Source organism: Platalea leucorodia (assembly GCF_965183815.1).
Source record: "Platalea leucorodia genome assembly, chromosome: 2".
NCBI lineage: Eukaryota > Metazoa > Chordata > Aves > Pelecaniformes > Threskiornithidae > Platalea > Platalea leucorodia.
Genome location: NC_138824.1, coordinates 95,074,115 through 95,098,584, shown reverse-complemented (window position 1 = coordinate 95,098,584; position 24,470 = coordinate 95,074,115). Strand labels below are relative to the sequence as shown.

Below are 24,470 nucleotides of genomic sequence, written 5' to 3'. Positions count from 1 at the left end.
AGGTGACTCATGTGCAAACGTGCCTTATTAGGACATGCTGAATTGGAGCAATTAGCCGTGGAAAGGTCATTCTGGCTAAGGAAACCTTCCAGTGAGGCCAGGCTGGATGTCACTGCTTTTCTGTTCTCCTATCCCCCGCAGCATCGCCAGGAGAAAAAGGTTACGGGCCATGAGCTGTGGAAATTCATGCTTAATACCTTGCCTTCTTGGGGCAGCGGGCAGCTGCAGCAATAACGCGCCAAGCGCCCGTGCGGTACATGGCGCGCACAGGCCCGCGGCCGCAAAAATGCCCGTTTTTCCCTGTGCGGGTTGTCTGGATCGCTCCACGGCTGCAGCCAAAAATGATGGTCTTGAGCGTTGTTTTCTGGCCACTGAAGAAGTATCTTCATATGCTACACGTTCATTGACCGGTGAAAATAAAATGACGGAGGTAATAAAAGACATGGGAAAACAAAAGGAATCGACATTTCTAAGGATCGTTCATTGATGGTATCAGTTGACCCACGCTGCACCGCAGTGAACAGCCACCTCGGGATTTGCCCTTTTTCCCCCCATGCTAGCTAGCTACAGGTAGGGCTGTAGCTCTCTCGGTGTCTGTATCTGTGCTTGATTCCTCTAATCCTATCCCCTGTGTGATTTCTGCGGTGACTGTTACAGCGTTTGATATTTTTCTAAGACAGGCCTAAGGAAGAAGGTATTAACAGGTAATAATTTTCCATTCTTAATTTCTGGTACCTAATTAAGTGTATGTCAGAGTTCAACTTATGTTCAAGTTTTAGTGTGCTTGCGTGATGATCCACAAAGGGCCATAATTCACTTTAAACTAGGCAGCCTGGGAACAACCTAATTTTAGACAGCCCAGCCTTAACATGGCTTGTAAAACCAGTCCCAGAAAGACGACGAACTAACACGTATGACGGAACCAGAGATAAGTCTTCACAGTGAAGTGACACTAAATTATGCTGATTTTAGTCAAACGTTCCTGGTCTCCTCTTCTTTCTGAACTTTCCTATTCTAAACTGACACAACTTGGAAGTGGAAGACCTGGTCTTCCACTCAGACAAATGGACTAACAAGAGCCTGGAGGCAACGGCATTTGGTCAGGTTAAAAAACAGGGTTTTTTTAAAATTAAGCCTTTTCTGGAAAGTTTTGGGTTGCTCAGAAGTCTACAATTTGAATACCCTTACTGATTTCAAGTTTGCAAGTAAAACTCAATCCCAATACAAAGAGACTAGAATCTCTGTCTTTTTATAACAAAAATAGTATTTTCCATGCTTTCCCCAGCTTTAGCTTCCCTCCTGCTTTCTTCCTCCTTTGAACTGTACAACTAATGCAGTCTTACGTACGTTCACCACCATTATCCATAGAGTATTGTCAGAACATACAGTTAATTTACTACTGCCAACCGCTTGCCTTTGTTGTCATTAACAATCTTCATTTAATAAAAAGCTTTTACCAAAAATGATTTTCCTGTAGTACTCTTATTTTTCCCAGAAAAGGCATGGAAATTAATTTGTTTTCAGTTGGTCTGTATTCTTGAGTGAATACAGTAAGGAACAAAAACGATAAACATGTGAGAGAAACCCCAAAGAGAAGGTAATGTAGAAAGAAACAATTCTGTTCTAAAGTAGACTATATTCTTTTTTTCTTTTCACTTTTGAAAGCAAAAAAATCATTGAAGACTGGTAGAAAACATCACACTGCAACCGTGCTTTTGGCGTACAAGGCAGACGCTCCCCTTTTCCACAGCTCCCTGCAGCTTCGTTACTGGGTGAGGCAGAAGGTAATCCTGTGCCGAAAGATTTGACCTGAAGGTTAGGGATGATCCATGGGATTTTCTGCTGGAAATGCATTGGACTCTCTACCAATGCTGTGCACTTCATTAACCTTCCTAAAGAAGTGCAGCTGTTTCCCTTGCATGTTTTTCAGACGCAGCCTCTGCCCGTGCTGCCTGCAACCTTGGAGCAACAGTTTATTGTTGAGATCAGAAGAGTATTAAGACATTTCAACGGCACTGCTATCTAACAAGCCACAAAAACTAAACAGGAGATACCAGTTCTGGAGGATAAATGAAGTTTTTCGAGACGCTAACTCCTCACTATTGTGTCTTGACGATGGTTGCTACCCCAAATGAGAAGTTGTGCCATTAGTTGCGAGGGGCCTACGGGGGTTCTGCACGAAGCCGCAGCTGGGCCGGTTCGCCTATCTCAGAGACACACACATTGGCACGTGCACGTTATAAAATGCATTAGAGCCACTTTCTGAAGATCCTCGCTCTCTGATGACAGCTGCCAAAACTGAAAGGCACGTTTTGGGAGCATGCCAGCTGTCCCCCGTGCGATGTTTGTCAGGTACATAAAGACACACCGAAAGGATATCGGGGGATCACATGAACGTGCAAGGAACAACGGGCGATGCTGAAGAGCTTCGCTGCTGAAGTACAGCAGCGTTGCATGCCCTGCAACGACCCTTTCAGAATTTGCACAGCTTGCTTTTTTCTTCCTTCCTTCTCCTTTCCTTCCCTCCCCCTTCCCTTCCCCATTTCAAACTTCCAGCAAAAAATAAAAAAAATGGAAGAATTTTCACTGAAATCACAGTTTTTGAAATCAGAACATTTTGGCCAAATACCAATTCAGCTAGCAAATGCTGCACAAGCGCTCCATGGGAGCTGTATGGGGAGCGCCTCCTAGACTCCTTCAGACTGAACACATCGCCCGTGCTGCTCCATGAGCCTCTGTTTCGGGGAGGAGAGATGGTAACGTTATGGGAATTTCACAGTCTGATGCATCACAGAGCATGAAATATGGCCGGGGAGATCCATTCCATCTATGAGAGTAAGGACATTAAGCAACTGAAGTACAGCTCCTCTGAGACAGCGTGATGGCATATCAGAATTGAAATATTTGGGTTTCAGCTAACTATTTTATCCATAAACTCATTTTTCTGTAAAAAGCAGTTCTAATTAAAAAAATATATTCCTGAACAGCTTTATGTAAAACGGAGGAACATAACGTAGCACGGTTGCTGTTCTCTGGAATAGGCTTTGGAGGCGATCTGGAATGCATCCTCCCTTATTAACAAGGAAAATGTTATTTCCATTAAAGAAAGAAGCAACCCTTCCCCCCAAGCCATCCGTGAGAAACTCTCAGTGTATTTTCTGTTTGTAATTTAAATTTGAGTGTAATACCACCCACTGTACGAAATGAATGTGATTAAAATGGTGGTTCCTTTTATTTTCAATTAAAATACATTTTAAATATTTACCTTTCCGCACTAAATGCAAATGCAGGTGCATAATACCGCACGGGGAAACCCGAAAGTGGAAACCCACTGACCTGGTTTCACCATCTTGGTGGACTAAAATGCAAAAAAAAACCACACAAAAAAAGGTAAAAGCATCCCACCCCCCACCTCTCCCAAGCCCGCCAGGTCCCCGCCGTAAAATGCGCTGTATGGAAGTCACAAAACGAAAAACACGATAAATTTAATTCGTGCAGAAAACAGCCAATGCGGGGGGATACGCCTCTGCCCGTGACCCCGTGTCCAGAGTTATTTTGGGGGGAAACCACGTCCGGACGGGGGTTGCTGCACCCCGGCTGGCGGGAGGGCGGCAGGCGTGCCTGTACCACGCACGGCTTTGGGCCTGAGGTGAATTTTGGGAGATTTCTGAAGAAGACGGCAAGGAATTTTGAAAAATTGAATAACCGGATTCCTATCGGGTTCGACCTCGGCCCCCAAGGCCGCAAACCCTGCGTCGCCCGCCGCTCGGCCCCGCCGCCCTTCGCCCCGCCCCCCCGTGACGTCACCGGGCGGTCTCCAGGCAACGGCGCCCCCAGCGGCGCGGGGCTGCCGGCGGGCCGGGGCCGGGGCGGCCATGGCGCTGCCGCTCCTGCCCGGGGCCTCCCGCGACCCGAACGTGAGTGACGGCGGAGGGGATCACCCTGTTCCCCCCCCGACCCTGACCCGGTGCCGGGGCTGCCGTGGGGGCGGCGCCGGCGTCGGCGTCGGTTACCCCGGCCGCCCCCCTCAGGCCAGGCCGGGGGCGAGGCGGCCGCCATAGGGCGGCCGCCTCGCCCCCGGCCTGGCCTGAGGGGGGCCGAGGGCGGACCACGATGCGCTTTGGCTGTCGGTGGGGCCGGCAGGAGGGGGTGAGGCGCAGGTGCTCCGTACGGAGTCGGCCCCGGGGGTGGCGAGGAAGCGCCGGCGCCACGGCGAGGCCTTGCCCCCCTCCCCTGACCCGGCGGGTGGAAAGCCAGACGCTGTTAGGTGTACAAACCTCCTCCGGTTTTACCTTGGGAGTGGGAATGCCTTGCAGCCGGGCAGGGACTGAGGGGTCTGGCAGCTGCTGTGGGGCAGTTTGAGCTCTTGTTTGCGTCTCTTAAAACGGGGAGAGGCAACTACCCTCTAATTAACCCAAAAAGTCTTTGCAGAGGAGAGGAAAAATGCTAGGGATGCTAATGTGATTTTTCAGAGTTGCCGGTACTATTAAATGTCGGTGGCAGTCTGAATATACAAGAATGTATTTTTATCATGAGCTACAATAGCAAACAACAGAGAAGGCTGCCATCACTACTTCAGACTCATTCATCAAGGATAGCTAGAAATTTGCTGAATACAATCATCTGTACTGTGAAAGGGTGCAGGAGGTAAGGAACGATTCGGGCATGGCACTGTAGCTGGTACCTTCAAGGAGGCAGATGAAACAGTATAGATTTTCTTAATAATGGTAAAATATCTGGAAGGGAATCTGTCGTTTTTCACGCTGTGAACATGTTGTGGCCATTAGAGCCCTTGTTTCTGCAGCCTGACTGCTGGGGTGCTTTGCGAGCTCCTGAGTCTAATCCACCCTATGAGGGAGAGTGTAGAAGGTGATAATGTATTTTAGGGAAAATTTGCAAATGATTTGTCAAGACGCACGTATTAATGCCAATGATACCATGAGCATCAGTACCCCTTCAATACGAGACTTGTCCACGCTGGTAGCATATCTGGGAGCCCACTTTATGAGCTATGGATCAGTTTGCATTAAGTGTGGTCCAGTGTAACACCTCTGGCAGCTCTTTAAAAAAAACAAGACAGGTAGCTGCCTCGGTGCTGGTACAGGGAACATGAAATTGTGTAGAAATATGTGGGCTCCCCAGCCTCGCTTGGTGTGTCGGCATTGCATCGGTGTGTGTGCACACGGGACCTTTTGCAGAAAGAGCCTGGCTTACAAGCAGTGAGGATCTTTCAGGCAACTTCTTCCCCACCAACAGCATGCTGGGTGCCATTGTTTTAGAAGGAAAAACAAAAAAAAAACGGCCTGGTGGTGAATACTCAGTCTCTCTTGCTGAATTCAAATTTGTATTGTAGAGAGTTGTTTGTGTATATAATGCTTCACGTAGCTGCTGAGTGGGCATATCAACAACATTGAAATAGGTGTGTACCGTTGGTATCTGCTGGGTGGAAGCAGAATAGCTCAGCTCAGTGTTATCTGAGACTTTATTGTTCTCCAAATTTCATGTTGAATTAATTGATAGGGATTGTTGGTTTTGGAGTATGATGGAGTGAGTTGTCTCCAGAACACCCCATGCTGAAGTACATATAGTGCGTATATGTGTTACGAGAACTAAAGGTGTGAAAACCGAGTCAGAATTGCCACAAGAGAGCATTGTAAAACCATGGTTACGCCATTGTCAGGGCTCCAAATTGCTCCTTTTGACAGTCCTTGAGATAGTGGAGTTAATACTGATAGCTCGCCTTTCTTGCAAAGCATTTCTGATCTCTGCTTAGTTGGTGGCTATTAGATTTAATTTTATTTTCATCTAGTTCCACAAATGAGAGGCCAAGAAGAGCATATTTAAAGGAAAAAAGGTGTCACTGCTATAGATAAATTGAAAAGGAAAAAAGTATTTCCACCCATCAGTACTCTGAGCGTTTCCATCAACGCCTCTTACCGCACAGAAACAACAGTAGCAAAGCATGCCCTGAAGAAGGACGGGCAGGGGACAGGGGATTGCTGTTCCTGTCAGCCCTTGGTTTATAATTATGGGTATTAATTCCGCTTTTATCACTGTTAAAGCTACTGCTGCAATCCTCTTTTCTCTGCCCCTAATGCTTCCACCTGCCTCATGTATAGGCCCACAAAAGGCAGTGGAAAAGGAGTACATAAGCATTTTGTCTGCCTTGGATGTGTTTAATAAAGCAGCTGGGCTGTCTCCAGAAAATCAGGGCTTTAGGGTAGTTGGGGACGCAGAGTCTAACTTCAGGGCAGCAGGGACTGCATTGGCAAATGGGAAGGAAGAAATCTTTTCGCAGTGCTTAGGTCTCTGGATCTAAGAGCCACTAGCCCTTGTATTACTCCTCTGTTATGATTATTATTAATTCTAGCTAGCTCTACAGGGAATGCTTACTTCCTCTGCAGCCAGGAGCAGAAATGCTTCATCTCCAGCCCCAAGCAAGGGCAGCGAGGCCGGGCAGCTCGCAGTCGACCCTGCGAAAGGCAGCAGCTGTTGGCTGCTTTTTACTGTGTTTCCCTCACTTAACTGTACCTGACTGGTGCCCGATTCAGCAGCTTCCCAGAGAGCGATGCTGCTGCTGCGGTCCTGCATAGCTGGGACAAAATCCTGCTGCTCAGGCATCACTGCTGATGAGGCTGGAGGGAAATATAGGGAGGTGATAGCACTTTTTAAACAGCCGGAGTGGTTCCTACGGTAACGTAAGGTAATGTTTCCTTTGTGCTAAATGAAGAGCAGGGATGAAAGGGACAAGCATAGCACAAGCAGTGCCGTGTTTGATGTTTGATTTGCTGGTGTGGAGAAGAAGGATGGCTAGCAGAAGGCATCAGGAGCATAAAATATTTACTGTCTGCAAAGAGGGTAAAAGGAACCGCCCCTATTTTTTCAAATGTCTTTAAAATCAAAATTACAGTAGTTTATGTACCCACAAGTCCACCCATCAAATAAATCCCCTTCACCTCCTTTAAAACTCCTGTTCCTTGAATGGAAGTCCAAAGATGAGTTGCTCATCAGCAGTGCCTGTCATGTTCACATGTGGGCGATCAGGAGATGTAATGATAGAGCAGGCCGGTATTGTCAGCACGGATCAGCCCATCTCCTGCCCGCTTGCGAGGTCCCTCCCTTCAGGGGGCTGGCTAACGGGCAGAAGTTGGACCTTTCCCCTTCGCGCGGGCTGGGGAGGCCAGGGTCTGCGCTGGGAGTGCTGCTGCCCCTCGGCACGGCTGGTGCTCCTCTGTCCTGACAGCCTCAGCCAAGTGCCCTGCTCTGCCCGGCAGCGGCTGCGTGTGGCACTTGCACAGCATTTACTGTCCTGTTGCGTCACAAGAGTTTATTCATTTCTTTTCACAAACAGTAACTCATGGGTTACCTGTTTGAAAATTTCGCCACCTGTTGCATACCCTTGAAAAGGGGAATTCCTCATTTCTTTTCTTTTGTTCCTGCCACTGAAGCCAATGTTTAAGAGGCGAGGGGAGACCTAGGTACTGCAGCTTCTGTCTGCAGAGCCCAGCTGATATTGAAATTGTGCAGTAGTGAGATTTTCAGCTTTGTCTATACAAGTTACATGTGTGTCGCCTGTTTCAAGACAGAAAATCACAGATCTTGATAACCATATTTAATCCTGCATGTGGTGGAAACGTAGCATATAGTAAATTTACCCTGTTACTTCAGGAGAAAGTTTGTGCATTCAGAGTCTGGACTGTGTTAGGGATGATACTGGTTACAGTGCAAAAGCATCCTTACTTCTTTTGTTAGTGTTACTGGTCCACCTCCCGTTGTCCAAGGCAGCTGTCCCTTCTGATACCAGATTGATGGTCTTGCCTTGTATCAGCAGCTAATGGAGAGGACTGTATATTCGTACGGGTCAGATACACCAGGTGCTAGCTGACTGGTGTATTTTCTTGCGCAAGGTTTGAAATCCCTCTCAGAGAGAAAATTCTGTGTGACAATTCTGCATGGCATTTCTCAGAGAATCGGACAATGAGTTTATAGATCTCAAGGGGAAAATACATCCTTGAGAATATCAGTTGCTGTTGCAAACTATAGTGGCACAGCAGAAATTCCACATCTTCCTTGTTTATTGCAGGAGCTTGGAGTTGCCCTCAACTCTGCTGCTGTTGCTGTCTCTGTGTTTCCTGGCTTGAGTGTTTTCTGCTGCTCTGTAATCATTGGTGCCAAAATGGGACATTAGTTTTTCTTGACAGAGCGCTTGCCAACCTCTTTATAAGTAAGCCCGCCTGCTGTGCCTTCCCTTCTTCTTTCCCTGTCCTTCTTTCCTGAGCCACTTCCACTGCCTCCTGCCCCTCAGCCCCACTCCCCCCGATCTCTGTCTGTTCACAACCCCCAAACCCCAGTCTTCCTATAGCTGCCCATCAGGGCTGCATTTTGGACCCTTTACTTTATATCCATCTGTTGTCTTCTCAGGCTGTACCAGCTCAGGCGGCAAGAGCAAGCTAATAGAATCATTGAACGGTTTGGGTTAGAAGGGACCTTTAAAGGTCGTCTAGTCCAGCCCCCTGCAGTGAGCAGGGACATCTTCAACTCGATCAGGTTGCTCAGAGCCCAGTCCAGCCTGACCTTGAATGTTTCCAGGGATGGGGCATCTACCACCTCTCTGGGCAACCTGGTCCAGTGTTTAACCACCCTCATTGTAAAAAATATCTTCCTTGTATCTAGTCTAAATCTACTCTCCTTCAGTTTAAAACTATTGCCCCGTGTCCTATCGCAACAGGCCCTGCTAAAAAGCCTGTCCCCATCTTTCTTTTAAGCCCCCTTTAAGTACTGGAAGGCCGCAAAAAGGTCTCCCTGCAGCCTTCTCTTCTCCAGGCTGAATAACCCCAATTCTCTCAGCCTTTCCTCATAGGAGAGGTGTTCCAGCCCTCTGATCATTTTTGTGGCCCTTTTCTGGACCCGCTCCAGCAGGTCCATGTCCTTCCTGTGCTGATCCAGGCTGTTAGTGTTGATGCACCTTGTTCTGGGATGTGTTAGGGGGGCACCCCAGTCGCTGGGAACAATATATTAAGGTAGTCCTCCTTTTACAGTACCACTTAACCTCTGAACATACTGAAATCTCTGCAGCAAGCTGGGGATGATAAAAGATATGAAAATTGCTGGCTGAAATATGGCTTTTCACTAAGCAGCGAGTGCTAACGTTGTGAGAGATGCTACTTACAAGTATTGCAGGAACTTCTGCACTTTGTGTCATCTCTGGTGGTGACTGGTGCTTTCCACGGGTTTCCATGAATTTGACTGGCACAGTGTGCAGCATTTGCATTTATTTCCATTGCTTAGCCGAAGCAACCAGCAGACTGTATCAGCATCCTAGAGTAGTTCAGAAACACCATAGTTCATCCTGATATAGGATTTGAGCAGGATCTCCACAGTGCAGCTGCTGGTCTCAAGGTGGGAATTAAAATTGGATACGGGGAAGAGAACCGGACTGCTACCAGTGGCTTCTGCCATAACTCCCTGTGGAACTTGGTTAGAAACACGTAGCTCCTGAGACAGCGTGTGTCACAGGGCTCCCTCATCACTCCAGCTGCTCTGGTGAGAGATTTCCAGTTGTGTTTGGTTCAGCTGAAGTGTGCAGCTCCCTGATGAGTTTGCTGTGACTCTGTACCAGGGTATTAAAGAGCAAGACGGACAGAGCACGAGGCAGTGTTCCCCAAGGACTGCAGCGGCTGAGTTTGCAAAGCCAATAGCTGCAGTCAGAGAATCCTGACCTTTGCATTAGTCACTATTGAATGTCTCCTCAATATTTATTTCAGGCTCACCGCACAGAAAACGGCCAGCTTTGTTCAGCAGATCTACAGCCTGCTCAGCTTAGCTGCATTAGCACAGCAGACACAGTAAAGCTCTTTCCCTGTGCTCTCACAGATTTCTTTTAGAAGTCATTTAATATTAGTGTGGAGGTAACATGATGTTCTGTCACTATTTTAGGCTGGATGTGGTCTTAGTCCATTAGCTGAAATTTCCCAAATTTCATTTTTCACTTTTGTGATCTTCAATTGTAATTACTTTTTTCTTAAACTTTCTTTTGGTTTGGTTTGGGTTTTGTTGTTGTTGTTGTTGTTTTGGTTTGTTATTTTAAGAAATAACTGTAAGGACTTTTAGAAGATATTATTTTGCATATGGATTTAGATGCTTTTCATGGAGAAGGGGCTTATAAGTAATTCTATGATTAGGACATGATGTTGAACCCTAAAAAGTTACAAGAATGCCACAAAAGATTCTTAACAGCATTCCAGCTCTCGGGCCATGTATTTTTCATATCAAATTGTGAACGACGTTGCAATTTCATCCCTAAATTCTGGAAAATTCCCAGCAGGAGCAAACCTGGATTACTTTCATGAACACGTTACCACACTGTAGCTCGCCAAAACCCAGAAACAGATGAACAGCAAATGCTTCTAGAAGCAGCTTTGAAGGCATGAAAAGCTTTCCTTTGCTCAGGAAAACTGCCACCCTCACTGTGTTTTGATAACTATGCCTTTCTCCCTAACTCATGCCTTGGTAATAGGGGGGAAATAATTAAATACTTGATGTGCCAAAAAGTGGATCTGTTCTATAGCATCTTCAGTATAAATCAGATGTTTCTGCCTACAAATTTCCCTTTTAAAACTCAGCTTGACAATAGTTATTCCACATTTGAACTGATAAATGCAGGAAGCTCCCTCCCATTCTGACTTCTCCCCAACTCTTTATCAGCTTACCGAGGAACAAAATTATTAAAAAAAAGAAGGAGAAGAAGAAAGGGCAGCTCAGTAGCGCCCAGAGGAGAGGGAGAAGACCATCCCAAGTGCAGATGTGTTACAAAACGGGTGCCAGACCCCATCAGTGCCTGTCTGTTCCAGAGTCCCGTACCAGGAGAGCGCCTGTGTTCACTTCTTCAGGGAAGGGTGGGATGATCACATGAAGATCTGCTCCCAATGCCTAAAAGTCACTGCTTACGCTGCGCACCGAAGCATGAAATTTTGTATCGCAGCTCACAAAAATGTGCTGATACGAAATATTTTATTTTGGGCATTATTCCTGCAAATATGCAGCTCTTTTTTTAATCTTGTTAAATTCCTGGCTTGAGCAGTGCTATGTGGCAGGGGGGCCCATGGGCTAACTAGTTGTTACACAAACAAGTATTTCCTTTTATTGATTTTCTCTTTTATTCAGTAACTCTTGTTCTTCAGTTATATGGTTCAGGAGTACTTCTTATTTTCCTTTGTATTATTCTTTAAACTGTGATACTTGCCATGTGCCCTTTTATTCACCTCTTTTCAAAACGTTGCTTACCTTTTAAACATCTTCTTTGGGGAAGTGCTTCCATACTCACAATCATTACTGTCCCCAGTATATGAAGCTTATCTCATTTTGCAGTGACCGTTTCAAAGGGTGCTGGCTAGCCCAGCTTTTGGTAACCTAAGCAAGGTATGGCCATTGATTATTATGGTGTTAAAAATAATAATTTGTAAAAATAGCAAGTCATTTATTGTTTTCCATACCACTGTCCTTGCCAAAGGACGCAAAGGATTTTAAGCAAAGGCAGTGATTGAGCTGTTCATGTCAAGGGCAGCTCTCCGTCCTGTGTCACTGGATTTAGAGCACCGCAAGGCAGGTGAACAGTTCAGATTGTAACTTTCAGTGTGCAGTAGTTTGTATCTGTGAGCACTGAATGTTATGAGCCATGAGGCTGGTTAGCTGCCTTTCAAATTCCTCACTCTTTTGTACTGGCCGAATGAAATAACTACGTGGTTACTTGCAGGTTTTGCTGCTTCGCTGCTTGCACTTGTTCCCAGAACCGCTGTGCTGAGCGTGTTACGTTATCTTTGAGCACTTGGACGTTGCCATGATGAAAAACAATGATCTGTTCCTTTTCTTTGTTGTTTTTCTTGGCCATTTTTTTGATTCCTGGTAGTAACTTAGAGTTGTCTACACCTTTTGGGTGGTTTAAATATATATATGCGTGTGATAATTAGTGTTGCTCAGTCTTCCAAATGAGAGGCCATTTTGGCCCTCTGCTACTTTGCTGACATACCTGCTCCAGTGCTACTATGAAAATTTTGCTGTCCAGCCTTTTCCTCTACCCAGGGCCTTCTCTGTGCTCACCCATAACATCAGTTCCCCCCCCTTCAGCCTCCTCTTCCCTCGTGTTCACCCAGCCCCAGGAGGGCACAGCTGAGGTAGTCTCCATCTCCCCTTACTAGGTGCGCCGGGGTGCAGTTACCCCGTGGCCCATCCGCGCCTTCCCAGACAAAGCGTTTCGAGGATTTGAGAGGGTGAGGAAGGGAGGAACAGCAGAGCAAGAGGAGCTGACGAGTCAGAACTCAGGGGAGGAAGGGTTAGTGGAGCTTTCTGTTGGCTTTTCCTATCGGCCTGTCCTCTCGTGTGAGACGGACGTGTGGGGTCGTTAGGGGATTGCTGCCCGAGCGCAGCTCACGCCGGCTGCCTCCGTTGGAGGGAGCGGGCCAGCAAAGCAGGCAGCTCATTAGGAGGGACATTCCCACAGGCAGGACTGATATTCCTGTGAGGCCAGAGGCTTTTCTGCATCGCTTCAAGACTGGCTCCAGCCCCGGCCAAGAAATGCGAGTAGGCAAGATGGGTTTCTTTGCAGTTGGTTGTGCGTATTTTTTTAAGCACTCCATCCTTAATTGCCTGAAAAAAATAGTAATAATATAAAGAAATCACTACAGAGACCTTCTTTTGGAATAAGCCCAGATGGAATGAATATTCTGCCTTTTGATTCAGATCCAACCTCCTAAAATTCAAGTGTATTCACTAGTACAGAGCTATTTATTTTGCACTCGGGGATGCAAGTGTAAATAAGATCTTTGACGTAAGTAATGAGAGCAGGCTGTTCTCTGGGTACTCCTGAACTGTTTCCATTTGTTCTCTGGAGATCTATAGAAAAGGCTTTTTCCCCTCTACCTTTTGCAACAGTTCTCATGGGTGACTTGCTTCTTTCTACCGCACGCCTCAATCTGTGTTGCAGGGAAGGAGTTGGGGAAAAATGGCTAGTATCATCCTGTCTCTCGGCTTGGATAAATTACTGGCATGTTTTCCCATTTTTGTCTATGAGGCTGGCAAATTGACCACTGAAATATATCGCTTCACTTGCAACGTTCTGGTTGTTACAGGTTTTTAGACTCTGTATTAAAAGTAATTATAGAGAAACTTTTACATGATTAATCCCCCTTGCCTAGATAGTTAACTCTTAGGGATTTACAAACAAACACACAGATGTTTTTTCCTCTCTTTTCTTCCAAACTTTTGACAGATAGGGAAAGAAAAGTTCCACAAGTCACAGCACTGGGGTTACTGCAATAATGTTGCTATGCTGGTTGGAGAAGATAAACCCGGAATAGGAGGTGAACCGTTACCTGGGCAGAAGCCGAAACCGAAATACAGTGTGTTTCCTGAAGGGATGGGAAGTGCTGCTCCTGCTTGGGTAGCATTTGACAAGCAGGTATGTAGAAATCTGTATCTGTATGGTTTTTCTGAATAGCTACAATATGACAAACATTATAAAGGTGAAATTCAGTTAGTCAAATACTTCAGAAGATTATTTTGTGCATGCAAAAAAAGCTCCTAGATATACAAAAAGAGCGGTAACATCTATTTTTCCATCATATTGGTATATTGGACAATTAATATAAACATATTTCATGCCATACAGCAACAGATAAAAATATTTCTGTATTGGGGTCCATCTCCTACAGGATACAATAAAAATAAGGGAGTGGTTGATATATTTCTTTTCAGCGAAAATGATGACAATAAAAGAATTATTTGGCAACCTGGTAAGAATGAATGTAAGGTAGGCCCCAGTCCAGGAGAAAATGTGCATGGGCACTTGGGAACCATTAACCACAGTGGAGTGCAATAGGCTCGGAATTCACTTATGCCATCATGTTTGCTTGCTCAAAGTCTTGTTGACTTTTGTGTGACCTGTTAATGTGTAATATAGGTAGGTTGTGTCCGTTATAGACACAGGAAGTTAAAATTAGTATTTTTTTATTTTGTAAGAAGGTAGTGACACCTTTGAAGTTAGAGAGTTATCAAATAACTGTAATCTGTGATGATATGAATTTTGTAGCACACTGTCATTACTTTCCATGTTTAAATTTACATTAAATTCTACTTAGCGATGTTTCATTTCTAAAGCAAAAAGCCTACAATCAGAGAAGAAAAATGATCCAGAAAGGAGATCATTCAGCAGATTGCAGAAATGTTGCATGACTAAATGATTATGGTATTTAAATATTGGGAATATTGGCTAGTCTCAAAATTTTTGCTTGAAAAGAAAAGCCATGCAGGTAATTGCAGTACAATTACGCATTCGTCTCTCTGGCAGACCAGAACTACTACAAGAAAATGTAAGGCTTGAACAGATACACGTGACTTCGGTTAGCATTACCTCAGAAGTCCTTAGTACTGCTCACATAGTTTTCAGCGATGTGCTCACGTGTGAATTGGTCTAACGTGCCAAAGTGTTAAGGCTTCAGCCAGTCCTGCATTTGCTTTATCTGCACCCTTCTTTCAACGAGGAGGTGTGCCTTGGCTTCTCAGGGCCATACATAAGTTAGTAGGACTTGGACCCGCGTTTATGAAGTAAAAGGGTTGGGCAGGACGCAGTGGGGACCTGCCACTGAACGTGGCTGGTGAGGTGAACTAGCTGGCCTTTCTACATTCCGTCTCTGATCAGTGTGTTCCGCCACTGGGCCATACAGGGCAGGAGTTGGCAGGTTCGGAATTGGCCTCTGGAGGGCTCATGTCTTTGTATTAATTGCGGACAGTTAAAGGGTACTACCCAACTAATTTAGCTTCCCCAGTAAAGAGCCTAGAATGCAGCTATGTCCTCCAGTGCTGCGGTTTGTGACTCAGCAAAATCGACTCCATGAAAAATGGTTTGAGTAGGTGTTTATCTTTTTAAATGTAGTCTGCTTTCTTACCATTTTTCTTTGGTTTCTGACTTTCAGCAGTACCGTAGTAGTTGGAGGAAGGACAGGCATAAAACTTATTAAGTAGGTTAAGAAATAGTTTTTGCAATTTCATGTGCTTAATAGGAAGCAGGTGTAAATTTAATTTCTTCTATGATTAAGTACATACACAAGGCCTCCTGGGCTGGAAATAATGTTTATAATTTGACTACCACAGGTGCCAGGGAAATCTTATGCCAACTTTACAAAACACCACAAAGTTTATTCAATATTTGTTACTTGTGGTTTTCATATGTAACATTTAATTTTTTAAAGAGTGGGATGGGAACTTTGCACACAGCAGTGTGCTACAGATGAGACATGAGTTAGGAAGTGTTAACATTTCAAGTATTTTTAAAATTAATAGTTATGTCATTTGGTTATAATTTTAACTTTATTTCTCTAATGGTAGCAGGTCACAGTGCAGGAAAGTTGATGCCAAAAATGTATCTGTCATATTGCTTGATGCATGCTGAAAATCAGTGGGATCTTAGCCTTTGAAATAGTTCGTGGAAACAGAGTTTTTCTCGTCTTGCAGTTACCCTGCCTGAGAGAAGGGAGAGTGGCCTGTTGAGAAGTCTGACTAGGACACGGGGCAGCTTTCCTGTGTGCTCCTCAGCAAGCCACTCTCTCTCCCTTCCCAGATGTAGAAAAAGAGGTTGTGTTTGTCTGTTAGGGTGTTTTAAAATCTCTGTCATTAGTATTCGTGGAGGTACTTTGAGGTTCTCGAAGACACGTGGTAAAGGAATACAGATTATTAACCGGTCTGTTCTGTGTCATATAGGGATCTTGGCTAGCTCACTAGATTTCAAGCATTTTCAAGCCATAGTCTGCCAGATGCTCATTGAAACGTAGGGAACAACTAAGTTATCTTTTTTCCAATGCTTCAGTTTCTGTAATGAATCAAGAATAAAGGTAACTGAATATATTAAATAGAAGCATTGCTAAAAATGAAGTATGGATTAGCACTGATTTGACCCAAATGTGTTGGGGGGGCACGATGGAAACCTTGTTTTAGTTATTGCCGCCTTGCACATACTTACCACAGCAAGCATCCTGGTGGATGATGCACTACTAAGTAGACACTTCTTGCACATTGCCTTAAAATTGGGCTCAGTGATTTAACACCATAAATGATACCAAGAAGTGCAAAATCGTGTAATGGTTTGCCAAGTTAGGGTTGGGATCTCCAGACATAAAGGCCACTGTAGGAAACCACTGAGCACCTCACCTACGGAGGTTTTTTTTCTTGCATTATTGCTATTGCAAGAGACCCTGAAGACCAGTTGGTATACTCTCTGAGATTTCCCCCCTCGCTGAGTTGCAGAGCCAGGTAAGTTTTGAAATGCTAATATTGCACAGCTCTAAATGACTCCTGAAAAATGTCATTTCTCTCTGATAGTCTTCAGTACCATTCATTAGACAGCTTGTAGCATCTGCTTAAAAAGAATTCTCCTTTCCACTTACCTCGATGGTAAAGCCATTACTGTCATAATGCACTTTATTTTCCAGCAATTCATTGAATAGAAGTCTAAAATTTCCTTCAGGACCTAGGTAGCTCATTGTGCTATTAAAAGTTCTTTATTCAGAAGATTTTCCAAGCAGCCTGCTGATAGTTTTATCTTTGATTTATTTCTTTACTTTAGAGTTCCATCTCTGCTTAGATGTTGTGATAATAAAAATGCCAAGCAAAGAATTTTAAATTTATGTGATTTAATGTGGATTTCTATTCTTACATTTCTGAGAAATAAATCTACCTCCTGAAATCCATACATATAGTTACTTTTAATCTATACAAGTTTATTTTATTGACATATTTTGCAAAAGCATTGAGGATTTTACTGCTTTATATTTGTTTATTGTTTTTAATAGGTATTGTCTTTTGATGCCTATTTTGAGGAAGAAGTGCCTGACAAAAATCAAGAGCTATATAGAATCAGACATTGTAAAATATACTTCTACCTTGAAGATGATACAATTCAAGTGATTGAACCCCAAGTGAAAAATAGTGGCATAACTCAAGGTATCTATTTTTAATAGCACCCTGGTGTTTTTTGCCCTTTATATCTTTCTTCAGTACAGTCTTGGTCCATTCTAATGGATATATAACGTGACTTCTTATAGTTAAAATGGGCTGTAAGTGAACAGCTGTAATTGTCTTTTCATGTTGCAGGTCATAATGTGAACTTTTTTATTGGCTTAGTTTCTGAAGATGGAGGTTTTGTAAGGCAGAATCCTCTCCTGCACTCACATGTACTATTTTTTCTCTAATACAGCTGTTTGAAATCATATGATGGTGGGTCTATTGTCAGTGTCGTGTCACTTCTGCAAAAACAATTTGTGTTCTAGATCTCCATTCCTGAGCCTGGTTCCTCCCATCTTGGCACTGACAGTAAGTTCTCTAGCTGCAGCTCTGTAATTGTGTATTAGCTGCTGCAGTAACTCTGCCGTTGTTGAAGGAAAGTGCCTTTCGTGCCTCTGGCTGTTGGTTCTTTTATGATTAAAGGGCCCTCGGCACAGTAATTTTTCCTTGACGCCTCTAAGTTAAGAAGCTGCCTTGCCTCAATGTCACATCACTGCACTTGGGCCAGCCTGAGGACTTTTGGAGGAGGGTTTACTGAGCTGATTTACTGGAGTATTAATGGACTTGGTTTACATTACGAAAATGTGATCTAGAGGTCAACATCCTGTTGCAGAAGGGGAGCACAGCTGCTGTTTCTTGGTGTTTATGGGTCACTGCCAGAATTAAAAAAGTTTTCAAGGGATATAGTCCAGATAAGCAGGATGTCTTGGGATGAGTATCTTGGGATGACTGCGCCTCCCAGTCCCCAAAGATATTTTGTATGTTCTGGTGGATCTTAGCACAGCAATTTTCAAAAATAAGTTAACCATTTAACTACCGCTTTCTTTTCCAAGATGAGCACATGCTATCAATTTCTCTGTCTACAGAGTAGGATAATATTTAAAGGTGTTACGTGCATCATTACTGTTAGACCTGGGATAAAATTACCTGGGAATCTTTTCTTAAACCAGTACTTCAGGCCCTGCGTTGAGTGCTTCTTCTTGCTAGAAATCTTCCTGGCTCTTCAGCAGGAACTGATTTTGAATTCGGAGGAGCCTTGTCCTACTCCTACCTGGGCAAGTGCTTTTTCAAGTCCTGAAGAAAAGCACGTTGGATCACTTCTCCTGGGAACTTACGAGTTACTTACCCCCTCCCTGCACTCATATGTGTGAGGGCAGAGACATCATCGGGTTTAGGTTTTCCTTGACTTGTGTGTCACAGGAGTGGGAGCGGCTATTTCTGCATTTTGTGGCTTAGAACAAATGACCATCGACAAAGGAAGTACAGTTAACCTGAGAGGCAGAGGCGACGTCTTTGAGAGGGAGGGTGGAAGCCAGATTCATTAAAGTAGGATAAAGCAAATTCAAAGCTGATTCCTTTGAATCTAGCTATAGTAATGAGTCATTTTCATTGTCTTTGTAGTATGGGTTGTGCAGGCTGCCCCTTCAGGCCTGATGCTCCTGGAAGTCTAGTCATGATCCTGTGGTGACAGGAAGGCTACAACTTCCCCCTATTTCCTTGCTTGTATCTTATGTTAATGGTTTTGGAGTCACCTTTGGTACTGGATCTAAAATTAACTGGATAGCGTTAGAGAGAAACAAGAATTCTCTCAGTCTTCCATGCAAGGATGTTTTGAAGGCCTCTATGGCTTTGTATGAGTACTTTGTGTGGGATAAATGAGTATACACAACATATTAAACTGATGGATTCAAAAGAAATGTTCCAGGATTTCAGAAGCGCACGTAATTTATTTGTTGCTGGCACCTGGGCTGGTATGGAAGCTCTGTATACTGATTGTGTTTAGGAAGGATGAGATACTGTAGACTTAAAAGGCCCAAGGGCTATTTGGGATGTGTTTGGGCTTCACAGTTGATGAGAAGATCTGGGGCCTATACTTTATCATAAACATCAACATAAATATTATCCTAGAGGTTAATATGATGTAGAGGGAAAAAGGTGGTGGAGATGCCTTTCCATTTACAAAAAACTGGCCCATTGCCTCTTTTATTATAATTATATATATATATACTATTCAGATTCCCTGTCCGGACTGGGAATTTGTAAGCCTGAGAACAACAGAAGCATAACTGTCTGCATTGTGAAGCTGGTAAACTGAAGCACAAAGGAATGAAAATCTTGCCCATGATCACGCAGAAAAGGTTGTTAACAGGATGAGGAACTGAACTGAACTCAACTGAAGTTAGGAATCTCAACCATAGTGCTGTCCTCTGCACCTCCTGCTGAAATGGGACGTTTCAGTTAATTAAAAGGCCAGGTGTTTGTAGAGGAGAGTTCACCTGCGGGAGATCTTGGGTTGTTGAAAGGCAGACTGCACTGAACAAAAGAGCAGAGGTGTGGAGATGTGAGTGAAGAAAGTGTGGGAACATCAGGAGCAGGATGGGCTCAGTCTGTGGACAGTTGGAGAGTTGCAGTGGCAGGACAGGGGTTGTGTAAAGGAGGAACAGCAAAACACAGTCATGGAAAAAGTGGAATTGAACTGTTGAAGGCAGAAGGTGGTGGTGACCTTAACTTGGATGTTTACCCTCGCAGAAGAGATGTAAAATAGACAGCTCAAATGGCTGTTCTCAGGAGTCTTCTTGTAGAGCAGATACAGCAATGGTGGGGTAGATCAAAGGTAGATCTTCTTAGCTTGCCTTGTTAATGCCTTGAGGCCATGGGATTACCAGTGCTTGTGCTCTAACCCACAAATGAGAGCTTGATGGTCTGAATGGGTGTCCCTGGGCATGGTGGGATCAGAGAAATGTAATAGTTTCCCACTGTACTCTCCACTGTGGGTAGCACTTGTGGCTTTGCAGAAAAAAAACTTGGAGAGGCTTATGGACTGCAGGAAGATTTGGTGAAGGAATAGCTGTCAAAGAAGTTAGAAGAATCTCTAACTTTGATTATGATTTTACAAAACTAAAACAAATTGGCTTTGGGGGGAAAAAAGAAAGCCAGAAAAGGTGCTTTTACCATTGATCAAAATCTCAGAGAGACACAGTAAATGATCTGTGGGAAATGTATTTCAGTGACTTTTAAAAAGTGCATTATGGAATTGGCTGCTGTACTTGGACGTGAATTTGGATAGATAAGGTTGCTACCCAATAACTGAAATTTAAACTTCATTTAATTTTGGAAACTGCCTTGCTATAGTTTGAACTTTGGAAAATATTAGAAGCATTAGAAGAAATCTCTACAAACAGAGAAATTCAGTGCAAACACAAAGGAATGCAGAGGCCAACCTGAACTTGAGAAACCAGAATCAAAGCAAAAAATACCAGGACAATCGCAGCGCACAAAAACTAAAGATAAGGGAGTACAAAGTGAAGAGAAGGACAGTAAACTCAACCGCATAACAAACGCCACTGTGTTCTTCCAGAGCCAGAACGCTAATTATTCTTCCCATATAAAAAGAAATTCTCCCATAGAGAGCCAGGCTAGATATGGCAGTGCAAGTGTTTTGTAGATCTAATTCCCAGTTAACAGGACTGCGGCTGGCTGATACTGCCTTATCAAAAGGTCATTTATGTCCCATGGGGTTGACTGTAGCTTCCAGTGCAATCCAGGCCCTGCAAGCCAGAGCAGAGTGGAGCAGCTGGCTGGTTTCCCCAAGGTCAGCCAGCTGAAAAGAGAGTGGAGCTGCCTGCTGGCTGGGTTCCCAAGGCCGGCTGGCTGAAGAGGAAAGCACAAGTGGGAAAGTGAAGTTGCAGTCAGCTCCTCCAATATAACCGATTATCTAAGAGTTTAAGACCTCCCCTGAGGCCTTGAGATAATTGTGATTTTGCGATACTTAAGGGTGGCCAAATCATGACCTTGCTATGTTCCGAGATGGGTGAATAAGTGAATGTAAGAAGCCTCCTTGTTTATTGGGGTGAACTCTTTGTGCTGTGGGAATAGTAGCGGTTGCTTCTTCTCCTTTCTGTGCAAGCAGTCAAAGAGTGTACAAAGTCCAGGTGTTACCCATTCCTCTCCTCTCCCTAATGCACTCTTGAGTAGTGCAGAGGGAGTCAGAAAGCTGTGCTGAGGAAATTCTTGGTACCACTTTATTTCTTCTGCAGAGCAGTGTAGCAGCAGAGACCAAATAATTTGCTGTCCCAGCTTCATGAGCTGCCCCATAGTCAAAAGGCCTTCACTGCTATTAAGGTCTCCTTAAGCTGCTGCTGTAGTTGCCAAATAATCAGAAGCCCTGAGAGAAAAGAAGATATGCTACAAATTATGGTATGGGAACTCGATGCCACCACCACTTTCAGAGAAAAGCAGTACCCCAGCTCCCTTTACAAGAGCACAGTAGAGGAGAGCTTTAGCCTGACCAGATGCGAATATTTAAAATAATGCTTGGTGGTGCAGTAGGATAGCCTGCTCAATAAACTGACAAAAGACAAAAGAAACATCAAGAATAGCCATCCATCCTGAGCAACCTGAGTGTTGCACATGCCCAGATCCTCCTTTAACAACTTGCAGCAAATTTCTGGAAGTAGCAATGTAATTATTTTCCAGAAGGAAGGACAGTTTAAAAAATGCTGAGACCTAACCTCAGCTGATCAGGTTTTATTGAATTCAAATTCAACAATATAAAATGTATCCTCTACATCTGTAGATCAGGCACAGTGATACCTAATAAAAGCAAAGGATTGCTACAGATACTATCTTTACAAGACATTTTCCATTAGGAAAGAAATTCTTATCCCTCAGAACAAAATGGGCGTGTGTATTATACTTTGAAGAGTGATATGAAAAACTAGCTGATGGCTTATTCACCAGTTCTGAGGTGAATATACCCTCAGAAAACACCTCATATTAGAAAATTGGCAGCCATTATATTTTCACTAAAATGATGATTCAACAGGATTTGCATTTATGTGGAGGACTGTTCTGAATTAGCACATTATCTGTTGATTTTTGTAGGAGTGACCCAAGGATTAGCCAGAATCAGGTAACATATTTTAAAGTATGTGGTTTTGTTAATGGTAATGTGATGTGGTTTTGCATCATGTTAAAGTGTGCTAATTGCCATGTTTTCTTACTAATATTTCCATAAGGATGCATCTTAAATACATGTATAAGTATGTTTAAGCAGACAGAGGTTCAAATCTATTTTATAGTCAGTAACCAGAATGTCAGATTTGGTACATGTGAAACATCAGGATGCTGAATGGGTCTTAAATACTTATTTTAATGGGAACGTAAAGTAAATCTGCTTTGTTGCTTTATTCCCCTGAAAAATTAAGGGTATGTTTTCATTGTAGGAGTTAGAATTTAACAAAAAACTCTGATAATGTAGTAGTGGAAGGTATGTCATCCAGATTAGTCCTTAGGGAAATAAAGCAAACAATAAAGGATTTCCATGGACTAACTCAGAAATAAGGCCCTTCAAACACCAAACAAAACCACACAACGATATCTTTCACCCTCTTCCTCTGCCTTTCTTCCTCTCCGCAGGCCCCCTCCACCCCCACCTGCCCCCAAAACATAATAGCAGTGCTGGAAAATTATCAAACGGAACTCGGTGGGAAGCACTACCAGATGCACAGCTGAAGGGCACTGGAAAGAGATCCAGTTCTGTAGTGAGAGATAATGAGACAGACCTTTTAGATAATTGTGTCTAGTAAACTATTATTGTGGTAGCAGGTTAGTACTGGAACTATTTTTAGGTTTGGAATTTTTGTGTGTTTACTGTAGTTGTCTTAAAGTTGCACCTCTTATAATTACTGTAATTTTAAAGTTGTTGGGAACCTATGGTGGCAAGGGATTGTTATAATAGTATGGGTTGCTGGTTCCTGTCTGGTCTTAGCCAGTGGGTATCCGCATTATAAAGCTGGTGTTACAGAGGTCTCTGGGTTGGTAAGCACAGCAAAAAGCCTGAGGTTGAAGACTGGACTATCTTTTTATTCTCTGCAGGGTACTGTCACACAACTGTACTAAGGTATGGATGTGGCAAAACTTTCACTGTTGTCCTTTTTGTTCTCTTGTAATGTTGAAAAAAAGAGTTTAGTCCTGGCTTTGCCAATCTGCTGTTCTTTGTGAACTCTAACTTCACTCAGAATAAATCATAGCTTGTCATACATGCAGCTGCATACCTTCCTTTAATGTATGCATTACATATTTGTTTAACCTCCTGAGGCTGTAGCTTGTAAGTTGTATCTAAAATACTTGTAGTATCACAGAATCATTGAGGTTGGAAGGGATATCTTAAGATCGCCTAGTCCAATCCCCCTACTCAAAGCAGGATCAGTTAGAGCCAGATGCCCAGGGCCTTGTCCAGTTGGGTTTTAAGTATCTCCAAGCATGGAGACTCTACAACCTTTTTGGACAGCCTGTTCCAGTGTTTCATCACCCTCACAGTAAAAAAGTATTTTCTTGTGTTCAGATGGAATTTTGCATCTTTTAATTTGTGCCCATTGCTTCATGGTCCTATCAGTGGGCACCACCAAGAAGAGCCTGGCTTCGTCCTCTTCATTCCCTCCCATCAGGTATTTATAAACATTGGGAAGATTCTCCCTCCTGAGCTGTCTCTGCTCCAGGCTGAACAGACCCAGCCCTCTCAACCTTTTCATATGAGAGATGGTCTCTTAATCATCAGCAGTGAGTACTTTTGAAGCATTACCCAATTCATCAATGTATTTGTGAGTTTTCAGCTGATAGATCAATAACAGATTCCTTCTCTTTTAATGTGGTAAATGTAAAAAAATACAGTGCTCCCAGAATAAGTCCTTTCATTTACAGACTATCAAGAAGAAAACTTAAACGTGTACTTACTTTAACAAAGTTAAAATGCCTCTCTTTTTCCTTTGTTCTTTTTCTTTTCCCTTGCTTTTGGATAGTATTCCTGTTTGTTAGACTATGGGTTATGAGTTCCTGACTCTGTATTTCTAAGATGGATCAATATTTACGTTTCTCTACTGCAGCCCAGCAATCAGCCCAACTCATCTCAGTTGTCTCTACTCCCAGTTTCCTCCTTTAGGAAGCTGAGTTGAATGCACCTGCTCCCATCCTTGATAAATCACACTTCTTTTCCTTTGTAGGGCAGTTTTTTTCTCTAACCTCAGCTATATATGGCTCTCCTCACCCTGCCGAGCATAGACAAATCTATTCCCTCCTATACACCCCTGCCACGTGGTTTTTTTGCACAGCTTTTTGTGTTTGTTTTTTTTTTTTTTTTTAAAGAAAAAATAATTATACTAATGAGTACTGGAGACTGCTTTGCTTCTCAGAAAAAGTGGAAAACACATCTCTTTTCTAAATAAGAGCAATGTCTTTGCTATTCTTGTTGAAAAAATACCAACCTGTTACATTTGCAGCCACACATGGGGATTTATGTCAGTGTTTTCCTGTGTGCTCCAAAAGGTGGTAATTTTCTGTATTAATTTAAGCCGAATACTAGAACTTGAGGTTCTAGATGATGATTAGCGTAAAGTATTATTGTTAATAAAAAGGATCCTCTT

The 24,470-nt window shown here is 43.5% G+C and overlaps 1 protein-coding gene across 1 annotated transcript in view; it reads left to right on the top strand.

Moving 5' to 3' along the window:
- Positions 1-3,875: 3,875 nt before the first annotated feature.
- Positions 3,876-24,470, top strand: part of EFHC2 (EF-hand domain containing 2) — a gene marked incomplete at both ends in the record, with an annotated part of 61,469 nt that continues 40,874 nt past the window's right edge. The window contains 3 exons of the mRNA XM_082333705.1: positions 3,876-3,917; positions 13,265-13,453; positions 16,839-16,989. Coding sequence (XP_082189831.1) covers positions 3,876-3,917; positions 13,265-13,453; positions 16,839-16,989 — 382 coding nt within the window. The remainder of the gene's footprint in view (positions 3,918-13,264; positions 13,454-16,838; positions 16,990-24,470) is intronic.